The sequence below is a fragment of the Serinus canaria genome, chromosome 1A (genome assembly GCF_022539315.1).
Source record: "Serinus canaria isolate serCan28SL12 chromosome 1A, serCan2020, whole genome shotgun sequence".
NCBI lineage: Eukaryota > Metazoa > Chordata > Aves > Passeriformes > Fringillidae > Serinus > Serinus canaria.
In genome coordinates this window covers 27948788-27959634 of record NC_066314.1, presented here as the reverse complement: position 1 = coordinate 27959634, position 10847 = coordinate 27948788, and the positions used below count along the sequence as shown (strand labels likewise).

General features: G+C 39.3%; 1 protein-coding gene across 9 annotated transcripts in view; it reads right to left on the bottom strand.

The window, feature by feature from the left end:
* Nucleotides 1–289: 289 nt before the first annotated feature.
* PDZRN4 (PDZ domain containing ring finger 4) overlaps nt 290–10847 on the bottom strand; it is a 258182-nt gene continuing 247624 nt past the window's right edge. For all 9 annotated transcript variants that reach the window (XM_030238569.2, XM_018919644.3, XM_018919643.3 and 6 more), the window contains 2 exons: nt 8281–8397; nt 290–2454 (listed from right to left, as the gene is read on the bottom strand). In XM_030238569.2, coding sequence (XP_030094429.1) covers nt 928–2454; nt 8281–8397 — 1644 coding nt within the window. In that variant the 3' untranslated portion in view covers nt 290–927. The remainder of the gene's footprint in view (nt 2455–8280; nt 8398–10847) is intronic.

Genomic DNA, 10847 nt, shown 5'->3' with positions numbered 1-10847 from the left:
TTCATGTTTTGTATGTGTAGAACAAATAGCAAGCTCAGCCAGGGAGAGGACTCATGGCAGTTACCAAACATCTTACAACAAAGATTTACATCAATGAATCATTTAATTAACTTATAATAGCAGGTAAGGAAAATCCAGAAACACCCACTCATTCTGTAAAATTAAAAGCTAATTCATAAGAAATATCCTATGGAATTGTGTCCTTTGTTCTTGAAATCTCCATATGCTGTAAATACCATGCACAGTGCAATGGCTTATACTTAAAGGAAAATTTTCAATCTAAATAAAACAATGCTTGGCTTTTGTTTATTTCTTAAAGATAAGCAATAATTTATTTCTTTTTCATCTTCACAATTATCACATACTGTGCAGCTACAAGACCAATGCCACTACATAACACAGGAGAATTGCTCACCTACACTTTACTTGGACAAGTACAATTACAATTTACAGATTAAATGTACTGTAAAATATGCAGTTGGAAAAATGTCATTCTTATCTATATGATGGGATGTGGCATATGTTTTATGAACAGATTCAATCTAAGATGTAAAACTTTAAAACTTGTTAAGCCAAGGATACAGTATAAAGCATTTTGATTTGTATTGTTACTAAAGTAGAAAAAGCAAAATTAGAGAAATAAATCCAAATCTTAAGTTACAGGATATGTGTTAGGTTAAGAAATTTTTTGCTTTACTTTTCTATTTTTTTTTTTACAAATGAATAATATGAATATATTGCAGGATAAAGAAAGACTGCCAGATAAAGAAGGTACTGTTATATGAAAAACAAATGAAAAATACCAGGTCATTTTGCTTACAAAAAGATCAAACTATAAACAGTCACAAAATATATAAAAATGCCACATTGAACGAGGCAATTGTACTCTACCTAAACTGGTAGTATACTCTCTGTTAGAAGTTGTGTTCATACAGTAGTAACTGATAAAAAGGCATTGTGCACTCTTGTGCCGTCTGGGGATTTAGCACCATGTGTCATCAGTTCTTGTATTGTCATCCAGTTGTCCAAGATTTTCTTGTTTCTCTTTTTCATCATCTTTTTGTGACTCAGTTCAATAATGTTGATTTCTTTTTTGCCCTCGCTGCCACTCTGTGGACTTTCCTTAAGACACTCCAGCCTGCTCCTCATCATGAACTCCCGCCGCCTCCTCTGCTCCTTAGCGCGCACCAAATGCTGCTTCCGCTCCTCCTTGCTCCAGTAGCGACCCATCTTCATCTCACTCATCGTGTCATCATCTGTCGTCATCCCACTGCGCTCCTCTTTAATTTTTAAGGCACGTTCCTTCAGGATTCTGTCTCGAACTGGTCTCTTTGTGATGTACCTCGTCCCATCACTCCTTATTTTCACTTTCCATTCCATCTTGGGCTCCGCGCACTTCTGCGAGTCTTTGCACATGCTCACCAGGCTGAGCTGGCTCTGGGCGTACTCCACAGCAGACTTCTGCTGGATCAGCTGCATATAGCTTTGATAATGCTTTGCATGAGCAGGGATGTTCCCGTACCTGTAAGAAGAACTGTGATATGGAGACAAATAGGGAATGTGCTCGCTGCCTTGCCTTTCCTGGTCTGTGAATTTGCTGCTTTCTGATGCCAGCACTGCATTCTCAGCAGCACTGTTTTGCTCAGTGGGTTTGGTTTTGGCTGAGGTTGTCTCTCTGTTGCTTTGTCCTGAGGATGACTGATTAGCAACAATTGTGGTCCTCAGGTTTTTCCTGTTGGTTATGCTGATTACCCTCTGGAGAGAGTTATCAGGGGATCGCTCCACAGTCAGTGGAGTGCTCCTGCAGCTTTCAGCAGTGTTGTAGGCACTGGAGCTGTCCTTGTCAGACTTCTCAGGGTGCTCCACGATGTCATCCAGTTTGCCTCTTTGTACATCTGTGCTGGTGTTATAATTCCTGAAACTTTCATCATGTAAAGCCCAAATGTCTCCATACTGATCTCTCACCTTCTGGAGTCGGTGAGCTTGCATAATATTCTGGCATTCAAGTTCAATGTTCCTCAGTTCCTCATTGAGTAGCTGCAGCTCATGCTCCACTCCATCCTGCTCTCTTCTGTTGCATTCTATCATGCTGCTGGAGTAATAAAGATCATACTCCCCATGGTTTCGAATCTTGCACTTCAGTTCCAACAGCTGCCGAAACCTTTCACATTCCTCCTCTGGGTTTCCTATGAAATCAGATTCGATGTATTCCCCAGACACAAAGCTTTCATTGCACTGGAGCTCAACACTGCCTAATGTGTCCTGGCTGTGGCCCAGATCCCGCTTGCTCTGCAGGGTAGCACCGTTCTGCTCCTCAGTTGCATTTTCCTGCTCTGAGCTCTCATCATTGCGAAGACTTTCATCTGTAGGTCCCACCCCACTGTCCTTCTCATGATTGTTGGATGATGAGGTTGCAGTGTCTGTAGTGCCATCTTCCTCTTCATGTTTCTTTGGCTAAAAAAAATGAGGAAATCAAAAGGATTATCAAATGCAGATCATATTATAGGAGAATTATTTTCCAGTTCTGTTTTGCTTAAACAGCTGGGATCTGATTTAAACTCAATTAAAACAGATCACTAAACAGCAGTCCTACTGCTCATAGCTTTTAAACATTTCTGTGAGCCATGCTGTGATTTCCATACTAAGCAAAGTAAGTGAATTACAATACTAGTGACATAGCTTCTAAAGTCTGTAAAGAAATATTTCCCTCTCTAGCTAAGCCATCCCTTTGCAATGCTTAGAGATAATGATCACAAGATGGTGAGATGGTTTTGATTCTGGATTATCATCAGAAAGTGGTGGAGTTGAAATCTTCTCAAACTTGAGAGAAAGTTTCAGCACTGGTATCACTTTAAACAAACAGAGCAAGCAGCCAGTGAAGCAATGCCTAGTACAACCTAACAGGGTGCAAGAAGACTACTTTTTCTTTTTATAAACAGTGAACTTTCGTATGCTTCATTACAGCCTGCATGGTCTTCTCCTACACTTCTTGTGCTCAGTAGCCTTTTTCTGAAAAAGTGTTAATTTCACATTCTAGAATTCTGCTCAGAAGGACTTCAGTCCATTTCATCCCTGGGAACTCTTTTTGAAAACTCATTTATTTCCATTGTTAGAGTCTATGTTCCTTTAAAATAAAATCAGTCTTTCAATATTAAGTGCAGAACAACACTGAATGCTTTGCCATAGGTATAGTGTCAAGCTTTTTGACTGTTGATTAGCACTCCACTCACTGTACCTCACCTATTTATATTCTCAACCCATTTATATTCCATAGAATATTATCCAGAGATAATACCTCTCTGAAGAGACAGACACTTTATTTTTCAAACCAGATAAGCAAAGAATCATGCAGAGTGCAATTTCTATGACCAAGTACCTAACTACATACAGTACCAACACCATGTCTCTTTTAGGAGGTATAATTGCATAATTATGTATAATGACTGTAATAATCAGGAGAGAAAAAAGGTACTGTGCACCCAATGAAAGGAAACAAACTTAGAGAGGCCACTGTCATAATTCCCTTTTTATCTACTTTGACAAACAGTAAAACAGGATGAAAATGTGTCTCTTATATCATCCCTTCTCCTCTCTTCATGCGCACCTCATGATCACATCCCCTTCATCTGGTTTCATTTCTTCAACTGTTACAAAAAAATAATGGCCTGGGGTCAGAAAAACAAAAATAACCTTCACCCCAAATTCAGTGTAAGAGTGGAATAAAGCAAATATTGAAAGAAACACATCACCAGGAGAATTCGGTGTCTGTGACAAACCAGTTAAAAATTTCTGAAAAGATGCCTTAGGAGTTTAGGTTTAATTTAGTATCCTTCTAGTTCACCTCCTCCTGGTGAGTGCTGCTACATATGCTCTTCTGTTCCCTTCTCTCACCTGCTTTGGAGCTGCTGCAGCTTGTCTTGACCTCCTCTGCGCCAAACCTTTTAGCAGACAACCTGGGCAGCTTACACTTCACCCCAGCCAGTGCAATGTGCAATCCTTATTTCTCACTGCTCTGGAAAATATTTACTGACAGGAGACAGAACAGCTCCACCAGTCAACAGGGGGGCAGTGCTGCAGAGCAGTCAGGAATCTGGGTGCCTGATGCAGGGCTCCATTCACATGACCAAACAAGGATGGTCAGGATCTGCTATTCGGGAGTGAGGGATATAACATGATTTGCATCCATATGACTAAAATTCCAAAAAGGGTGGTTTATGTGTTAGCACAGCTACACAGCTTACAGGAGCAGAGCTTCATGATACTTCCTCTGATGTCTTCTGCCTGGTACTACACCATCCAAAGCATATATTTGAGCACTTCTGAAAAAAACCACTTAATGAGGCTATTTGTATAGGTGATGGGAAGAGACGTGACAGTTGAGGCCCATGCAATCAACACTTTCAGAACTGGTAGCTCTTGTTTTCCACACCACTTTTATCAATAATTTAAGCTTTGCTTCTTCAACTTCAACTTGATTTATACTGACTGACTATACTCTGCCATCTTCTTACATTACACTATCTGGAATTAGCATGCACACACAAAAGATGTAAACAAAGCAAAGCCCATCTTTTGAGTCAAGTAGAAGCCAGACGAGTGGGACTGATCTGATGAAATATAGGTGTCTACAGTACAGGCACCTGAATGCCAGATAGTGACTTTGGGTTCCCTCAGGAAATACAAGTGCCTATACATTCAGATCCTTCTCAAACTGAAGCAGGCATCCGTATCACAGTAAATTTTTCCCCAGTATGTGGATACTTACAGCTAAGTCAATTAAGAAAATGGAAAGTAATAAAGATATTTATTGTACTGCATGTTTTTGAGATACAGTTTATTAAAAAATCCATTGTGACTCAAGTAAGGTAGCCCCGGGCATTTTTGTCCTGGACATTTCATGCTTGCCAGAGCTCTAAAATATGTGCAGATTGAGCAGTCTTTTACAGCATGAGACAATTTTAATTTTATTTTGAAAGACAACAAGCCTAATTCCACATTACATCTCTTCTGAAAAACAAGAGACAATCCACAATTTTCAGTGTGTCACTTTTTCTGGTGTTATCTACTATCTATTTCAAACAAAGTGTTTGTTTTCAAACATACATTGCCAATCTCTTCTACAATTATTTCTGTTTGAAATACCAAAGGGCTCCTTAGGCCTCATCTTTGCAGTGAGAACTCAGATAATGAGAAGGTAAACCCAGCAGTGCGTACAATCAAGCAATAAATGAACCTCAAAAGATTCTGCATTTCAGCTCCAGCAAGAATTCCTGCCTAAAAAATGGCTAATCTTGCAGGAATTCAGGCCCTGTTCTATTCTTTTACAATTTATAATGTATTTTGGGACTCAAAACCCTGACTGCTACTAAAGTATGAATGCAGCACGATTCAGTTGAAGGCTCTAACAAACACAGCTGGGCTCTGTGGTCATTCTCTGACAGTGAGAGGGAGACATGTCACAGGGAGAGGAATCTCCAGGGGCAGGCTAACCATGAGGTACTCAAACCATGAGGGAAATTTGGAATTTATTTCAGTGGTTCACTAAAAGGGAAAATGCTCTTCTGCCAACAATGCTGGTCTTTTAAAACAAGCTTCTTTCAAAAAAAGGATTTTTCCCCAGATATTTTATCTGTATTTCAGCTTTGAATGAACTAGAATAATTCTTTTTATCCAATTCTTTCTTCTTATTCTTAATAGGTTCTGATATATTTCACGATACCAATAAGAATTTCTGCATGGCAAATGTATGGCAGTCTCCTGAAAATTATCTCTGCTGCACAATGAACCATGATGTCATAAAGGGAAAGGAACACAATGAGTTATAAAAAATGGAGAATTACATCTTTCCTTGAGGCTTTTTGGATTATTCCATACAGAGAAGATACAATTCTTGATTGAATTCTACAGAGTAGGTCAAAAACATACAGAAAAGACATGACTATCTACTTGACTCTTCTATTACAAACTGTACCAAATTTTTTTGTGACAGCTCACATTAAATGTTAAAATAGAATTCTTTAAAACAGGCTTGTATTTGGAAGGATATTCTGATAGACAGTGTATTCATTCCTGCAGCTCTTGAGATTCATGATGACAGATGATCATGAAGCCAGAGGACTAAGTTTTTGTTCACAAAAATCAAGGCTGGTCTCCATGGCCAGCCAGGGAGCTTGAAGATACTCAGATTGGACACTGGCAGCCGCAATGAGCGTGGTTTCATAGCTCCAATGGATGGTGTGATTCCCCTCAGGAAACTGCTAGATTTCCCAGCCTAACAAGGAGTAAAGGACCAGTTTTCTGACTTGACGAGTCACTGCATAGAGTCTAGAGAGACAGCAGCTGTCACAAATTACTGATGCCCCATTACACACCAAGCTGCATTTGGTTGATTCGATTACTCATCAGAAGGGCAAAGAAATGTCTGGCTGTCCTAGAATGGCTTCAAGCAATTCAATGTCAGATACTGACAGATCACAAGTGACCACAATTTTTTTTTCCCAGTGTATTGTTCTTTACAGTAATATAAAATCTCAATATGGCAAAAAAATATGCTTGGGAAAATATTCCAACAGAAAATAAACAAATTCAATGGGTTCTGTGAAAGCACATCACAGAATATCACCGTTTACTCATTAACACTCTCCACAACCCGAATTCAGCCAAAGCCAAAGCTTGACAAGAACTTTGCAGTGGAAAGTCACAATGGTAAAGTGATTTCAGAGGTCCCAACATGTAATGTGAGTGCCCAGTAGGAGTTAATAGATAGACTTGTTGAAGAATTTCTACCAGAACTGGAGGTTTGTGTGAAAATGTCACCATGCAAATGAAATTGTTTTGCAAAGAGTAAGTGGTTTTTCTGACAGGAAATATTTGCTATCCAAAATAAAATTTTGGCTAAAACAATTAAAAAGAGGCCATATATCAGCCGAAAGCAGTGCAGCAGTTAGTACACTTAACCTGGGAAACTGAGGCTTGGCTCACTGCCTGGAGAGTCACAACTAAAAGGTTGGTAAATATCCTGTTGCAAGGCTCCCTTCCCCCCAGCCCTGGAGTTATTCCACTTGGTGTAAATAATTAAATGCTTATAAGACCAAACATTTGTAATCTGATCTGTCATTTTTCAGAGAATTGACTTAATTATTCTGTCAGTGTCTGTGTCCCAATGAACATTTCATTGATATACAGGGAAGAGCTTTACTATGCGCTATCACCTACCCATTGACCCCGGGTCAAGGCTGAAGGGGAGGTCAGGAGGAAACAGACTAAATGCACATTCAGGCCTCACAATGTGGACCAAGCATTGAGGCATTTGAAGTCAAAGAAGCTCCCTGGTTTCCAGGAAAGAGAAGGCTCTCATAGTCTTTCTCCCTCTCTTCAAAGAAAAATGCCACAGGCTCTCTTTCTGAGCAATTCAGAATGGGGAAAAAAATTGTAAGTCACAAAGTTCTGGGGGTGGAAAACCAGTTTCTTCCCAGCTGTATAAATCTGGAAGCCAGGAGAAGTAGAATTTTATTTCTTTGGCTCCACACAGGTGTGCATACTGGCAGATCATCTGATCCAGGAGTGGGAACTTATACCTTTCACAACAATGTACATCTGAGAAGACCACTTGATGAAACTGTTGGGTATATTTGCCACAGTCACACAGCCTACAGAACATATGGGCAGGTAAAAGTCAGGATAGCAGCAAGCTGAGACTATGCTAACAATAGCTTATTTGTCTCCATTAACAAAACAAATGCTGAGCTGTGCGCTGTCGGTGTAAGAGAAATACACTCACATTAACAAAACACCTGTTGTTTATTTAAACATGTCTTCCATCTTGTTTTGCAAGCTCTGGTGCAAGGCTGGGTCATGCATTGCATGCATCCCAAAAGGATCATCAAGTCCAGCTCTAAAGTCAAATCCCCCATATGGAGATTGAACCCATGACCTTGGTGTTATTAGCACCAGTTTAACAAAAACTGACATGAAGTTTAACATCATAAATCCCAAACACTTCAAAATTCATGAAGGAAAGCAATATTATTCTGAGAGTTCAGAGAAAAGGAGAAATGTGCACTTATCACACCCTATTACATTGTTTATTAACTCGATATACTGGGCCTAAGCATGTATTGTTCTCTTTTTCCTTACATACAGTGTGCCAGAGATCACAGCTTCTGGAGAGAGAACTCTATCAAAGCCTTTGACTCCATCTTACAGAACTGTTTCATTCTCTATTAACAAAAAAGTATACCTAGAAAAATTTCAAATTATATGTTTAGTAGTGGTCTTTACCTGCTCCACCTCATTGGCTGTGTAGTGCATCGCTTCATTATGCTGCTCTTCCAACATTTCCAAGTTTAACTCCTCTAAGAATTCGTTCCTTTCATCATCCAGCCACCCTTCCTCCAGCTGCAAAGAATACATTAGTATGTTATTTTATGTTAGCAAGGACACATGCTAAAATAGAGTAAACCCAAATGGCAATGCTTGACTAGTTCTTTTTATTCTAATGATTCTCTTCAGAAAGCCAGGCAGTAGGAGTTCAAGTTCACGTCTTTAAAAAAATAGAAAAGAAAAAGGATAAAAAAGATGGGATTCATGTCTTTTATCCTTTCGTAAAACAGTGTGACTGATTTTCTCTCATAATGAAGGAGACTGCACAGCACAGACATTATTTCCTTTCAAAAGGTATGAAAGGCTCAGCTCACAATCCTGAAGCTGTCATGTTCATTACTACTGAGAGACCCTGCACTGCAAGAGTGGCAATGTTACTAATAGGGCCAGGAGGCAACTGGGCTCTTCTCTCTAACAAACTCCATTCCAGCCCTGCTGCCACCACCTCAATGGAAACCTTAGGCTGCTTTTCTGTCACTATCTTCCCATTGATCTTCCAGCAAAATAAATAAACAGAACAGGGTGATAGAAAGATGAGGTGACTTGAAGGGAGGCAATTTTAGTTCTCTTCGTGTGTCTGGAAGCAAGGTTTATCTGTTTGCTTGGTTTTTTTCTCCCCAAGTGTAAAATAGTACATTGACATTTGGTGAACACAGTGTTGCAAAAGGACAGGAGGGTATGCCATGTTTTCTGTCAAGCACATATCTCTTCTTGAACCCATTTCACACCCTTCACATCTTTCAAAACTGATAAAACAGGCACCCTGGCCTAAAATGCTGTTCTTTCCATTTTGTTCATTATGCTCATGTGTGCACATGAGCATAATGATCCTTTGTACCTGCAATCCCTTGCCAGATGGCACACAGCATCAAAAAGAAAAACACTGGTCAGTGGCACTCTTGGCTATAATGACAGGAGTGTAGCAGAAGGAAACACTGATTGTTTCATCATTGATGAGGGAACCACAGGACAATGGTGACAAAAATATGCTAAAAGGAAAAGCCTCAGCAGGAGACAATTGCAAGACTACCAAGTACTCATGTCCCAAAATAGCAAGAGAAATGTAGCACAGGCCAACTCCTAGAGCAGAATTACCACTGCCTCAAAGCCAGGATATGTCTGGTCACAGATGTCAGTCAGAAAAGTTACACTGAACCAGTAGCAGTAGTAGTAGTAGTAGTAGTAGGAGCAGTAGTAGTAGTAGTAGTAGTAGTTCAAAGCTATACAAGGAGTGACTGATACTGTGTAGTACTTCTAATGGAACACTGGCAGAACATCACTATTTCCTTAATAAACTCTGATGTGGTTTTGCCCATGTCAAGAAATTCTTTCCTCCTATAGAGAAGCCTTTCATCATTTCCCCTGGTAAAGCTAGACATCTACAGTTTGGGATTAGGAGGAGAATTTTTCCTTGAGAACATATAATTTTTATGTTTGCACTCAATGGGACTTTGAAACAGTTCTGTGAAACATGTGGTAGTTTTGTTTACTTGTCTTGTTTACTTTTTTCACCCCAAGGAAAGCATGAGCACAGCCTTCTTCTACTGTAAAGGACACAGTTTAATTCACCTCACCTGAGAAAACTGCAGAGATTAACAAATTTGGAGGATGAAAGATGAATCTCACTTGGGCAAATCTGCTGATTTGATTGTGGCAGTCCCATTGTATAACTAATAAGAACACTTATATTATGTTACAGCTTTTAAAAGAAAACTAATACATGCCTTAGCATACACATGCATTGCATACACTGTGTACACATTCACACATGAGAATGCATGTGTGTGGTGGGATCCTCTGGTGCTCTGTTTCAAAACTTCATTATTCACTGCACAATTATATGGTCAGAGGGGTTTTCTTCCCTGTTACTGAGGAAATGTGCTCAGCAGTCATCCTTCAAGGCTGCAATATAGCCATTACCATTTTCTATCAAGAAATGAAAGCTTGCTTAATCCTTCTGTTTTTTTACTAAGTCAAAGCAACACATATAGTAGAAATCACTTGATAGCCTGATCTCTGACCTACTCTGGCTTCTTCATCAGTTTTGTCTGAGTATGTGCTTAAAACACATAAACTAAACAAAAAATCCAGCACCAAAGGCCCAAACCTAAACCAAACCCCACTTATTATTTGTAAGGAGTATTCATGTGGGAAGCTACATTGATACACATAAGTGACTCCTTATCTCATACTAATCTTATCATATTGACTCCTTATTTAATGTTGACCAGTCTAAATAAATACAGAGACTGAGCTTTCTCTGGGCATGTATTTTTTATAAGTGGGTGAATTTCTGTTCCCTAGAGAAAAACAAAATCCTAATGAAAAACAGCTGGAATAATATTGAAAAATATCTTTCAAAATTTCAGCAACCAAGGACTATAATTTTGCAGTATAAAGTGAGACATGACTATTTTTGCTGTACTTTGTCACTGGTTTTATAAGAATTGTTTAGCTTCCTGAAA